Source organism: Convolutriloba macropyga, chromosome 8 (genome assembly GCF_964194025.1).
Source record: "Convolutriloba macropyga chromosome 8, txConMacr16.3, whole genome shotgun sequence".
Classification (NCBI taxonomy): domain Eukaryota; kingdom Metazoa; phylum Xenacoelomorpha; order Acoela; family Convolutidae; genus Convolutriloba; species Convolutriloba macropyga.
This window is the reverse complement of record NC_134475.1, coordinates 40756719-40770796: the sequence shown is the minus strand read 5'-3', so window position 1 is coordinate 40770796 and position 14078 is coordinate 40756719. Positions and strand designations below refer to the sequence as shown.

Sequence of the window (14078 nt, the reverse complement as noted above, 5' to 3'; positions counted from 1 at the left end):
TAGTGGTATGTTATCTACTTTTCTTTTATCACTATTATGTTTAAAGAGTTCACTGTATAGTAGGTTGAAGTCATAGCCAGAGCCATTATGGAATATTACTGGAATGAAGTTTTGTTGTTTGTATCTTAGATTACAAATTTTACATGCTGGTCCTCTATATTTACCAGTTTCATGACAATGATCTCTTACTTTATTAATACATGTTTTGCTGCAGATATGACAAGCCTTATTTGTTTCATGACATAACTTATCTTCTTCTGTGAATATCATTTGTTTGTTGCGCTTGAAGTTATTCCCAGTTTCTATTTCTAATAGATCTCTAGCAAATCTTTTGATGCAGCCTAGACCAAAGTAGTGCTTGAATTTACATTGCCAGGTGTAACCCACAGCTATTGGAATATGTTCAGCTATTACATATTTTAAATCATTAGTTGAGACATCGGTGAAACCGCTTCGCGGATCAACAATGCAACATTCTATATCAGCAGTTATAATATTTTTTTATATTCTGACGTTTGTGTTCATTTATAAAAGTAATATGTTTTTTCTTAGGACAAACAATCTCTGGTTTGAATGAGTTGTTGCATTCGTGTTTATCATATTTAATTTGTGAGTTAAATCAATAGGTACACCTATCACAATAATAATATTTAATGTTGTTTTTATTTGGTCGTTCTAACAGGGTTTCCATATTTTTTATTAGGGCACAGTGTTCTATTTGACCATTACTCCAAACTAGTATTCTTACATCTTTACTATCTTTTTTAAAATCATCCACTTGTTTAAACAATTCTATTTTGCCCCCACCACAAGGTGTGTATACCCAAATATTAATATTATACAATTTCTGTATTCTTATTATATAAGCAAAATCATCTTAATGTTGTTGTCTTGGCTCAATTAGTTTATCTACATATTTACTTTCTCGAGTTGCATGGTGTAGGGCGGGATGTAGCCAAGCAGTTATAGTTAGTTGTAAGCAACTGTATTTATAACTACGTATATTTAATATCGATTTAGAGTTTTTGAGATCGGGAGGTAAATCTATATAACTACCAATAGAAGCTTTAGTTGGTTCAATGTTTAACTGAATACTTCTTATTCCAAGAAACTCAAAATCATAACCATAACCATCAAAAATTTCCTTTTCGAAATCCAGCCACCGATTGAAGTCACCATATTCATATATTGCAATATTATTAATATAATCAGTATTGAAGAATATTTTAGTAGTTTTAACTTCTTCTTTGGTTCTCTTCTTATAATCACATTCAGCGGTGATCTTATATTTAAAACTCTTAACTTTACTGAACTGGTAACAGGTTTTAATTTCTTCTAAAGAGTAATTAGTTGCTTCATCTATATCTTCAATGTAATTCCCGCCTTTATCTGTAATATAAAATTTTATCATGTTCTGACTGGAGTTTATATCGAAGTGTTCTGTGTTTTCTAGATACTTACGATTATAACTATATGAGTGAGTAGTTAGAGCTATTTTACTCCTAAATTCTTCACGACATTCTTTACATTCATACTTAAATCTGGTCGAGATATCCTCTTCAGTTTTAGTTTTAGGTTTGGTGGCTGGTTTAGTTTTAATAATATAATCATCTTCATCTGAATTATACACCCTCTCTCTCAGAGATTTCTTCTTCAGACTCAAACATTTTCTCCAATAGTTCCTGATGTTTGAGATCGTATGATTGATGCCTGTATAAACCCTTCCTTGATTCAAAGGATAGATTACAGACATCGCAGAAGTTTATGACATTAGTTTTAGTTGATTGGGACATGATGTATTTATTTAGGGTAATAATCAAAAAAATAATATTTCGAAAAATGAAAACAAAATGCAAAAAGTGTATAAATAAACCTTGGAAAGAATGTTGTAATAATTGTAAAGAATTAGAATATTCTTGTTATGTAAGTAAAAATATGGTTAAAGTGAAAGATTATATAGAACATTTGGAATATCATTATTCTGATCCTGATCAATATCTAACATGTAGTATATGTAATGTTTATAAACATATATCATTATATAGATTTAGAAATAGGAAATGTAGACTATGTATTTATCTTCATAGATATAGATATGGTCATACTAGAAATCAATTCAGAGAGCATGTTTATAAGTATAATATTCAAAAAGACATAGAAAAACACTAATCACTGGGCTTCCACCGATCTCAGTGTTTTTGACTGTGCTCTTATTGTTCGCTTTCTTTCATATTTAGCAACCACTAATAGTACAAGAAGTCAACAAGCTTGGTTTAACATCGCATTACACATCAGTGAAACTGCTTCGCAGATCGAATGAAAAGTGCATGTCATGCTAAAATGGCCGCCACTAAAATAGCTACTAAGGTGAGTATTTATTAAAATTTTTATGTAATTTTTAATAAATTATACAAAGATTTCAATTTAATAGAAGGATTTAAATATTACTTTACTTTCAAACAGGTGATTACTTGGGAAAGGATAACTAATTTTAAGTTAAAAATCATGTCAGAATATTCTAGAAAAAAGAATGTTCTAGAATAATTCTCCATGAGGGGACCTTTATTCTCCACGGCACTTTTTGGCTATTCATCATGAGTTTCACTTCACTACAAAAAATAGCGAAAAATTTTTAAAAATTTTCGTCATTTGACGAGACTTTAATAACTGGAGCTTTATCATGCACTTCTTTATCTGAAGAAAATATAAACGAGTTGACTAATTTAACAACTCAAATGATTACATTTTGTAAGGAGAACAAATGCATACCCGACAGCACCGCCGAACTTGAAAGTGAGACTGGAAAACGAACTAAAACAGAACTCTTCCAGTTATTCCTCTCCAAGTTCAAGAAGGACCTACTAAGTTACGAGCATCAGGAAACACTGGACAATTTTGAAGTGAATGTGCCGGAATATTTATCTTTCCACAAAAAACTCAGGAATTCATTCAATATTGGTGAATTTGAGTCTTATCTCACCACAGTCAATAACATGGAGGGAAAGCTGAATCGTTTATATCTACTGACAATTTCTGACAGAGGATACATATGGGGGAAAGTGAAACAAAATCATCAAGAAAACAATAAGGATATTCCCTGGAAAAAAATACTGAACGATAAAGGATATTCCTACTCTACTATCCAGAGTTATATCAACTTCTCTCAAGCGTGTGAAAGCTATCCCAGGATCCTAGTCTCAACAGACTACTACTCAGAATGGAAAAAATCCTTACAATGTTTTTGGCAGGAGTTCAAAAGGATAGCCAACTAGAATCTAGGTGCATGACAGAACTACAATTTTCATAAATGATAAACGGTTATTGAGAAATAAATTTAATATTAATTATGATATCCTTAGTGTTAATACATTAATATATTCACCTGATTTTTAAGAGTGCAGTCAGCTTAATAATTAAAATTAAAAGTGTTCAAGCATTCTGTAGTTGCACCCTCCCCCACAGTTGCCATTAAGAAAGGTCGAGCAGTACTGCCGTAGCGTGATAAAGGCGAGTCAACCTTTTAACAAGACCTCTCAAGACTCGGCTCAAAAAAATGTACCCTGGTACATAGAATCACTCAGTTAAACATCATAGATCAATCGTCTCCAAGGGTAAAGTCAAAATTTTAAAGAAAATTGTTTCTTATTATCGATTTCTAAGCAATTTCGAGTTATTTTCAGTTCATCCGATTCTATTGAAAAAAAACTTTGTGAGATGATTAACCTGATTTATTTCAATATAGTTTGGCATATTAGATATGAAATTAGGCTTAAAACTAGCTTGAGAACTTTTGGATATTAGTGTATGAAATGCGTAAATTATACTAGCTATGTACATTTTGTACACAAAATTGTGCATGTAATATGTATTTATAGTGGTGAATATAGTAGTGGATAAAACAAGGATTCCAACAAACAGTAAAATTTGGCCCGATGCGGCATGCGCGATTAGCGTTAGGAGAAAGGGACAAATTTTACTGGTGGTTGGAATCCTCGTTTTATCCACTACTCACGCAGAACTTAGCATATGAAAGTTAACCGAAAAGTCACGCATAGCTGGCAGATTGCAGGAAAATAGCCTCAATAGCTTCATAGCCTCAATTTCAGACTGAGGAAGTCATTTCTGACCGTGAGCAAAGTCACTTGTGACTATACAAAGAAACTTGACCTAGAATTAATTATGAATGGATTGGGATAAACATTTAAAAGCAATCCGACAAAAACACGAATTAGTAAAAATTTGCGAAAAAGCGAATTCTTGTTCAAGCACCACTTCCTCACTCCACTTTAAGCGAACAAATATATTTCGAGCAAAAAAATTCACTCCGCAAAACCTCTTTTTTCGCTCCACTTCCTTTTTCGGCGTGTCTATAATCGTCACTTCAAAAATCATGAAAATGGGTAAACAGACTTTAAACATAGCCGGCAGATTGCCAAAAAATTGCCGCGAGAGACGCTTGTGGCCTACCATGAATTAGACAACTAAAGAAATAAGATTGACAGATCGACCACTAGCTTTTTAATAGACCACTCGACTTTTTGGGTTAGATTCGGACTGTCGTTTTTATGAGACCCATTTGCTCCACAAAGAAAAAGCCCTGCTGGCGCTTAGGCGATTAATATTCGATATTAAAACTCAAGACTCTATTACTCAAGAATTGACCTTTAATTAGTAAATATTTAAAGTTCCATAAGTGAGTTCAAAGTGTCATTTTTTTAGTAAGGTAAGTCAAGCAATTGACCTAAAAGCAGAAATGAAATGACGTTACGAACACAAATTTTTAAGTGACTGAAGTCATTGAAAAAGTCAACACTAAGAAGTCAGAGTAAGACGAAACAAAAATCTGTTAGAAGAAATTTAAAAATTATGAGCGCAATAATAGCCGCCTGGAATTGCTGCCGCGGCTATTAAAAAAAAACATAGCAGAAAATTCCTGAAACGCAATCCAGAGAAACTAATAAAATACTTAGAAATATTGTATCTGACCAGAAGATCAATTGAACTACGCCAGCCAAAAAAGCAGACAGTCTCAAAATTGGAGAAACTAGAATAATCAAACGAAGTAAAAAATTATTGCAGCTTTCACCCTGTAGTCTTAATTCAATCCATTTAAACATACCAAATAACCAACTCACAAGCCTCGAAAGGTGTTTATTGGCCACAAAAGATAGAAAAACTCGGGAAAATGACAATTTGAAAAAACTGAAATTCACAAAAGTTATTGAAACTTTCTAAATTTTCGAATAATGAAATGTTCACAACCTTTTTTGTCCCTCAAACTACTCCAGTAACCTATCTGCAATACCTTTCATTAGACCTTAGAGAACAATAAACTCCAAACAAAAACTTGAACACAATTGCTGAAATGTTGGAACATTAAAATCTTCCGAACTGTTTCATTGTCTCCAGAAACTGTCCCGTAGCCCAAAAGCAATCTGAACTTTCGCTGGCACATAAAGATCGATAAAATGGGAATATGATAATCTTCTTAAAATTGAAACAGAGTTTCAATTTAATCTATATTTTATCAAACAAATGGAAAACATTTGTAATACTAAAACGTTGAAAACCATTCCGTCAACCCAAACAACTATGCAGCAATCTATTACGAAACCAGAAAGGAGTTCCGCGGGTCTCTGAGGCTAGAAACTGACAAATTTCCAAAAAACGGAGAAAAACTGCAAGTTATATAAAAAATTGCTGATATGCGTGATAATAAAAAGTTTAAAACAACTCCATTGTCACCAGAAACACGCAGTATTATCAAACCCACCTATTATCAAATCCTAGAGGGAGTTCCCTGGCCCCTCAGAATGGAGAACTTAAAAATTCGAACATTTTTTAAAATAGCAAAAATTAGTATCATTTTGTGTGTTTATCGCAGTACCAAAACATATAGGTCACAAAATGGTGAAAAAAGTAGTTATGTCTTGCAAAAGACCTCTATCAACTTTGACAAACGTCAGTTTATGACAAATCGATAAAGAAAAAAAGTGAAAAATTGAACCATTTGGCGCCCAAAAACTCGTAAAACCGACTTTTAACCTTGAGTTAAGGCCTTCCGAGAATCTGCACCACACTAAGCACTTGAAAGACAACTAATGCCAATTATCGGCCTCAAATCAACCCTGGCCATTACTTGTTTAACTCCTTTTGAGAGATCAAAATCACTGAAAAAAGTGTGAAAACACATTTTACAGAAAAAACAGCAGGACATGTCCTGAAACTGTTCAAAGAATGTTCATTGACTAAAGAAAAGAACTAGACCTAGAATGGGCTATGAAAGTACTGAAAAACCATTCATAGAAAATCAGGTTAAAAACATTAACAAAAAACAGAAAATCAATCAAAATGCCGCATGTGAACAAAAAACAATTAGCGAGAAATGGAAATTTGGTTCAAACAAAAAAAGGGCTAGTATGAACTCTGAATGGGTTGAGAAAACCATTTGGAAAAAAATCCGATCCAAAAAATCGAGAAAAACAGTAAAAATTAAAATGAAATTGCCACATGTGAACAAAAAACCACTAGCGAGAAAGCGAACTTTTGTTCAAACACAGTTTTTTTCACTCTATTTTAAAATTAGAGCGAAAAAATTTCACGCCGCAAAACCAATAGCTTTTTCGCTCCCTTTACTGTTTCGGCGTGACCAAAAATTACTCCTCCGATTTCACTTCATAAATCATGTATGAACACATCTTAAAAAAGACAGCGGCCCAATACAGTTCAAATTCTTTGAAATAAAAAATTGAGCACCAATACAATCCTAATTTTTTGAATTGTAAAGATAGAGCACCAAAAAATTAGTTTTTCGATATGCAAGCATATCCGGCGGATTGCCGGAAAATAGCAGCTATTGATCCTCATAACACCGATTGGGACTGAAAGAACACAAAAATGGAAGCACAAAACACAGCCGGCAGATTGCCAGAAAATGGCCGCAATAGCCTTGTAGATCTGCAGTCTCAAAAAAACAGTAAAGACAGACCAAAAAAATTCTATTTAATTGAAGGCTGATGTTATATTTTGATTAAAAATCTTTATAAGTTTTTGCTGCCTCTTTTAGCTGCTCTGAAATAATCTTTATTTAGAGTGACACATATCCACTTGACCTTATCTGTTTGAATTAAAGCAAATAAAGTCAATTTCAATGAGAGGAAGTCATTTTTGAGAGTGAGGTAAGTCAAGTGTGATGAAAAATTTAAGTACGCGAATGAACAAAAAAACTCGCTCCACTAAGAGTGAAAAATGACGTCACGCACGCGCTTCAGTTGAAATTGCATGAACGAATGAACAAAAAGCAGATTTTAAGTGGTTGTGACGTCATATGGTCGTAACAAAAATTGCGAAATAAAGATAGCTGGAAGATTGCCAGAAAATAGCCGCAATAGCTTTCTAGATAAGCTGTCTCAAAAAAACTGTAAAAAAAGACAAGACCAAAAAAATAGTCTTGTCATTGAAGGCTGAAATGTTAAATTTTGATTAAGAATCTGTATGATTTATTGCTGCATCTATTAGCTGTTCTCAAATAACCTTCATTTAGAGTGACACGCACCCATTTGACCTTATCTCTTTGAATTAAAGTAAACAGAAGTCAATTTCAAAGTGAAGATGTCATTTTTGAGAGTGCGGCAAGTCAAGTGTGACCAAAAATTTAATCACGCGAATGAACAAAAAAAACTCGCTCCACTAAGAGCGAAAAATGACGTCACACACGCACTTCAGTTGAAATTGCATGAACAAATGAACAAAAAAAACCAGATTTGGAGAAGGCCAAGAGAAGGCCAATAACAGCCCCAGCTATCGCTGTGCGGCTATTTAAAAAACCAAGAGAAAGCCAATAATAGACCCAGCTATCGCTGTGCGGCTATTAAAAAAACCAAGAGAAAGCCAATAATAGCCCCAGCTATCGCTGTGCGGCTATTAAAAATGATGTAAGAAAAAAATTACGAACTATATTGATTTCATCTTGAAGTTAGACAAGCTACTGTTACTTAATGAAAGGATACGGGGATAGTATCAATACCAATAAGCATTAGATATGGTAACTGTAACTTATAAGAACAAATTTCAAGTAATGAGCATCTAAAAATGGGTTTGCGGGTTCATTCCGTTTCTGTTTTTGATTTCGTTTTTTATGACTCCGTTCATTTTAGATTGCCTTGCTGAGCAACTACTGTTCCAAAGCACTTCGAGTAGAATGAGCGAAGAATTAAACTAGCCTGAAGAAGTCAAAACAATTTAACTTGAGATAGTTTTAGAAGATTCTTTTTGGCAAAAGGCTATTTTTCGGCTCTTTAAAATATTCGCGTACAACATAAAATTTTTCAAGACCACATGGAAGATTTCACTGTGAGAGTTACCCCTTTTTCTAGTCAATATATTAGCCGCAGATCACCACTTACATTGTTTCCTGGATAGTTTGGAACTCTTCTCCTCGTCTGGCTTGAACTCCTTGAGGACAAAGAGGTCTTTATCATCTCCATTCTCCTCCAGAGCTATTCGGGTGTACTCACTAATGTGTACGGCACTCGGTTCCCCGCTTGACTCCATGTCATTTGCAATGAACACGTCATCCGAGAGAATGTCAAACTGAAAGCAAATAAATTTGCTGTCGCATAAATTTATATGAGAAGCGACCGCTCCGCTCCATAAACGCCCGGCATGCAAAAAAAGCATCAATGTGGTCATTAGAACTCCATCGGAATTCCTAAAGCCGCTCTTTTTCATCTGATTTTAACTGCATGTTTCGAATTTGAACATTGAACTCCACCAGTTTCGAAAAGTTTGGTTGCATTTCTGGGACGTTCTTAATATTTCTTTGTTTTTGCGTATTTTTAGAACAACTGGCCAGTATTTGCAGTACTGGCTTTTCTTCACATTCCATGTTCCTGTTATCCCCACCATTTCAACATTTCAGATAATTTTTGAGGGCACAGATTTTTGGTCCACTATTTTGTATTTGAACTCCTTTTTGCAGCACAATTGCCGCAAAAAATTCTCAGGCTGTGTTTAACTCGGATTTATTACACATTTGTACTCTGAGAAAACGTCTTAATGAAAAACACCCGATTAGGATTGAAGGGACCTACACCGATTCTGACCAGTTTAGATTGCTTGGCTTAGCATCTGCTGTTTAAAAACACTTTGAGCAGAATGAGCGAAGGATGAATCTAGCCCAGAGAAGTTACCCATTTCGCAATATTAAAAAGCTCAGAAACATTTTTGGTCTCTTAAATCTGTCCAATAACCCATTTGCAAGCCTAAAAAAGTTTCACGGGTCAAAGATTGATTAAATCGGAAAATGATAAAATTTTCAGAAAATTTGATAAAAAACAAATTTCATCAGAAAATTGCAAAAATTCCTAATATTAAAGGGTCGAACACATCCGTTGCCACTATGAACTGCGCAGTAACCTATTATCAAAACCTAGAGGAGGTTTCCTGGCCCCTGGAGCCCAAAAGCTCAATAAATGAAAAATTTTCAAAAAAACAATTGAAAAAAAATTCATTAAAAAAATGTTGAAATTCATGATACTAAAATGCTGAGAGATACTCTGCTCGCACTATAAGCTAAGCAGTAATCTATTATTAAAACATTGAGAAGGTTCTGGCCCCCGAGCTGTAGGCTGACAGAACTCAAAAATGATAATTTTACAAAACACTTGAAAAAAAGATTTGAAGTTTTTCAAAGACGCTAAAATTTGTAAAACTTAAATGTTAAAACCATTCCATTCCCACTATACACTATGCAGTAAACCAATATCAACTCCTAGAGGAGGTACCCCGGCCACAGAGGCTGGAAAAACTCAGAAGAAAAATATTTCTTAGTTAAAAAGAGTATTTTTTATTTTAAAAAATGCTAAGTTCGTAAAATTAAAACATTACCACTAAAAACTAGGCAGTAATTTATTAACAAAACCTAGAGGACTCTTCTTAGTCCTTGCGGCCAAAAAATTCAATAAACGACAAATTTTGGAAAAATCTTGAAAAAATTGCAAGTTTCATTAAAAAAATTGCTAAATTTCACGATATTACAAGTATGAAAGATATTCCAATTCCATTATAAACTATGCAGTAACCTATTACCAAGTCGTAGATGAGGTTTCCTGGCCCTCGAGGCTGGAAAAACTCAAAAAATGACTAAAATGTTCAAATAACTTGAATCAATTGCAAGTTTGATAAAAAAAAGTTCGTGATATTTAACTCCCATTGCTCTAGAAACTATGCAAAAACCTATTATCAAACCTAAAGAAAGTTCCGTAGCCGCCGAGGCTGGAAAAAACAAATAACAAAAATTGTTAAAAAATTTTAAAAATTAGCGAAAATGCTTTCACTCTGGTGCTAAAGTTGGCATGAACAAACATTAGCACAAAGACTCAAAAACAGCAAAAGCTGACCTTTTCACCATGAAATTAGGGCCTTACAGCAGTTTCAGCACATCATGAATCTAAAAGGCTAATGGAACCAGCGGAGGTCCTCTATTGCAACTTAAAGCCCGCCGAGCTTTACCTGTTTATCCCGTTTTTGTCCCTGTTTAACCTGTTCATCAAAGTTATGAAAAACAGGTGTAAAAACATCTTTAAAAAACTAAAGAGAGCACCAATACAATCCAAATTCTTTGGATTGTAAAAAAAGAGGAGCGCTATTATCGCCGGCTGAGAAGATGAGGGTGGCTATAAAACAAACCGACTAACGTCGGATAAATTGCTCTCGAACAACAGGCAGATGCCAATTTGATTTATGGGTATAGCTTAGAAATTTTTTATGGGTGCAAAAGCTAATAGGGTTTCGAAGCTCAAGAAAAAGTCCCTCAGGACGTGAAAGAATGTTCTTGAATGAAGGCTCAAAAAGGACAAGCATAAAAAAGACGGACACGTTTGCAATAATTGCTTCAAACTTCGTTCAAGAGCAATGAAAAATGGGAAGTTTGAGCACGCCTAATACCACAAAGAAGAGTAGTTGATTAGGCCTCCTCCTAACCTACTAAAAAGTTTCGGAAAAATATGATTTTAGGAATAAACTATAATCACATTTCAGTGTAACACAATTTCACCTGAGGCAGCTTTAAAACATAGCTTGCAGATTGTCAAAAAAGCTGCCCTAGCTTTATAGACCGAGGTTTCTTAATACATAGCGATTTTTCAAATAATTGTTTTGACGTTTGTAATTAATTTAGTCATATGCTGTACAGATGCTTTCAAAAATCCTCCATTTAAGGAATCCCTATTTAAATTAAACTAAGCAAAAACGATAGAGAAGAAAAGAATCGGAGTGAGGTAAATCACGAGTGACCAAAAAACTTCATGCAAATGAACAAAAACCTCTCTCCAATAAATGTAAAACGTAGCCGGAGGAACTCTGGAAACGAATCGAAGTAGAACATTTATCGTCCTAATTGACATAATGAACCTAATCAATAATACTAATCATTTCGATACAATAACAGGCAAATTAACGATGGAAAATATCTGACAACAAAAACTCAAAAGCGTCTGCAGAAATTTCTATACAGATTGCAACTCCAATACAAATACTGGCAAAAAAAACCTTGCGACACGATTAGTTTTGATTGAACCAAGGAAAATAGATGCCAAAATGCCGCAAGAAGAAAAAATTCTCAAAAACCAACCATTTGTTTTAACAACAAATTCTCACTCCACTTTACAGGCCGATTTAAAAGTCCATGCCTTAAGATTAATCGCTTTTTCGCTCCCTTTATTTCTCCAGCGTGAAGAAACTCACCACTCAAATTAGATTTCTAATTGAAAAGCGGGAACAAAACTCACTTTGAGAATCAGCGCCCAAATACAATCCAAATTCTTTGGTCTGTAAAAATTAAAATCAGACCAATAATGGTCTCCCTATCACTTCACAGCTTTTAATACATCACTGTTGATAAGCCTGAAAAATAGCCGTAAGCATTCCAGAAACGATTCAAAGAATCGGCACGTCAAAACGATCCCAGCACAAGACAAATGGCAAACAGCTGAACATAGCTGGCAGTGCCAGAAAATAGCCGCAATAGCTTCGTAGATCTGAAGTCTCAAAAAGAAAGTAAAAAGACAGAACAAAAAGAAACTTATTCTTTCCATTAAGGGCTGATATGTTAAATTTTATTTAAGAACATGTACAACCTATTGCCGTTTCTATTAGCTGCTCTCAAAATAACCTTCAATTAGAGGGATAAACACTCACTTGACCTTATTTCCTTGAATAAAAGTAAAAAACAGTCAATTTCAGAGTGAGGAAGAAATTTTTGAGAGTCAGATAAGTCACATGTGAACAAAAACAAAATCACGCGAATGAACAAAAAAACTTGCTCTACTAAAAAAGAAACGGGACAATTCAGTTGCAATTGCATGAATGAATGAATAAAAAGCAGATTTGAAGTAATTGTGGTGGTCGTCATATGGTCGTAACAAAAATTTTGACGACAAATTTAAAAAAAACCAAGAGAAGGCCAATAATAGTCTCAGCTATCGCTTTGCGGCTATGAAAAGGAACTTTTTTCGCACATAGCTGCACGTTAACAAATATATAGAACAACGGACGTGCGAAACAAGAAATGAAAGCATCATTAAAGCAAAAATCCTAATACCCATTTAAGTATTTTAGATTTATACCACGCTATAGAGAACGTAGACTACATTTCAAAATTTCTTTTAAAAAACCCTGACATCATTGAAGCAGTACAACAATAACAAAGTTACTCTAAAGTCTGCAAGAAATGTGAACAAATTTTTATAGTCTCATAAATTATCTGCTAGCTATTTTGTAATAAAAAACCACGAGAAAGCGACAATATTGCAGCTTTGAAAAGAAATCAAAATTTCAAAAAAGAGAAAAGAAATGAAATAAACTGAGCGATTACTCCATTTGCATCAAAAACACTAAAGAATGTAATTATTCAGCGACTTAGAAAAACTTGAGGAAAAACAAAAGCTGATAAAAATCAATGAACGAAAATATTATTTGATTAAAGTCTAATCCAAACCAAAGTTAGAAAATCGTAAACCTAAACTGCAAGAAAAGGATAGTTGTTATCTTGGTCTTACCATAAAAATATCACTGAAGGCAACTACCAGTTAAAAGTAATACTCAGCAAAAAAATCTTACACTATTAAAACTAATCTGCAAAACACACGGAAGCAAAATAAAAACTAAAGCAAAATAAAAATTGTTCTCGAACAACAAATGAGCCTCAATTGAATTCTATACTGCTTCATCTGATGGGGAAGGATCAAGTAGCAAGTTAAGATGTATTCTTTAGATGTTCTTTTGTACTGAATTGCTACGATTCAAGTTGGTGGCTTAAATTCTAAAATAGAATTATTTAGATCACACAAAAATCAAGAAGTCTAATGTGAAAAAGTCACTCGAAAAAATAAAAGAAATCGTTCAAGGGAGCGAAAGAATATTATCGGACAAAACATTCAAAAGGAAGTTTTGCATTAAACCAATAAAACATAGCCGGCACACTGCCGAAACAGCTGCGAAATAGATCTGCCTGCCGGATAATAGAGATAGAAACAGATACAGATATGAGTTGAAAAATTTATCACACAGCTCGAAAAGCTATGTAAAAAACATTCAACGCCAAATTACTAAAGCTTGTTTAAATTCATTCTGCAAACATCTTTTTGTTAGAGACAAAATTAATGATAAAACGTAAATTACAAACCAAAAAATTGATTTAACTAATGACTTGACAACCAAAATTTTCACATTAACATCAAACTAAGACAGTAAAGACAAGAAAGCCCATGGCCCGAAATGCACAAATACGCAAAAAAAATTGACGATTTCTGTCTCCAAGATCTAGTCTTAAAGGAATAACTATTATTAACATCAAAATAACAAAACATAACCGACTAACGTCGGGCGAATTGCTCTCAAACGACCGGCGAGCGGTTGGCTTCGTCAGTAGCTAGCCAAGGGGGGGGGGATGCACTGGCGGCTGACGGGGGCAACACTGGGTTGGGGGGGGGGGGTGCAACAGCGCGGTGGGGATGGGGGTCAACGGGGGGGGGGGGTTTCTCAACCTCTCAGAACCGCCCTTCACACCATAAGTATAA

General features: G+C 34.2%; 1 protein-coding gene across 2 annotated transcripts in view; it reads right to left on the bottom strand.

Annotated features, from left to right (window-relative positions):
* The window catches only part of LOC142344730 (adenylate cyclase type 9-like), an 80228-nt gene that overhangs the window by 26272 nt on the left and 39878 nt on the right, over window positions 1-14078 (bottom strand). For both annotated transcript variants that reach the window (XM_075396609.1, XM_075396608.1), the window contains one exon: window positions 8406-8592. In XM_075396609.1, the coding sequence (XP_075252724.1) occupies window positions 8406-8592 (187 nt within the window). The remainder of the gene's footprint in view (window positions 1-8405; window positions 8593-14078) is intronic.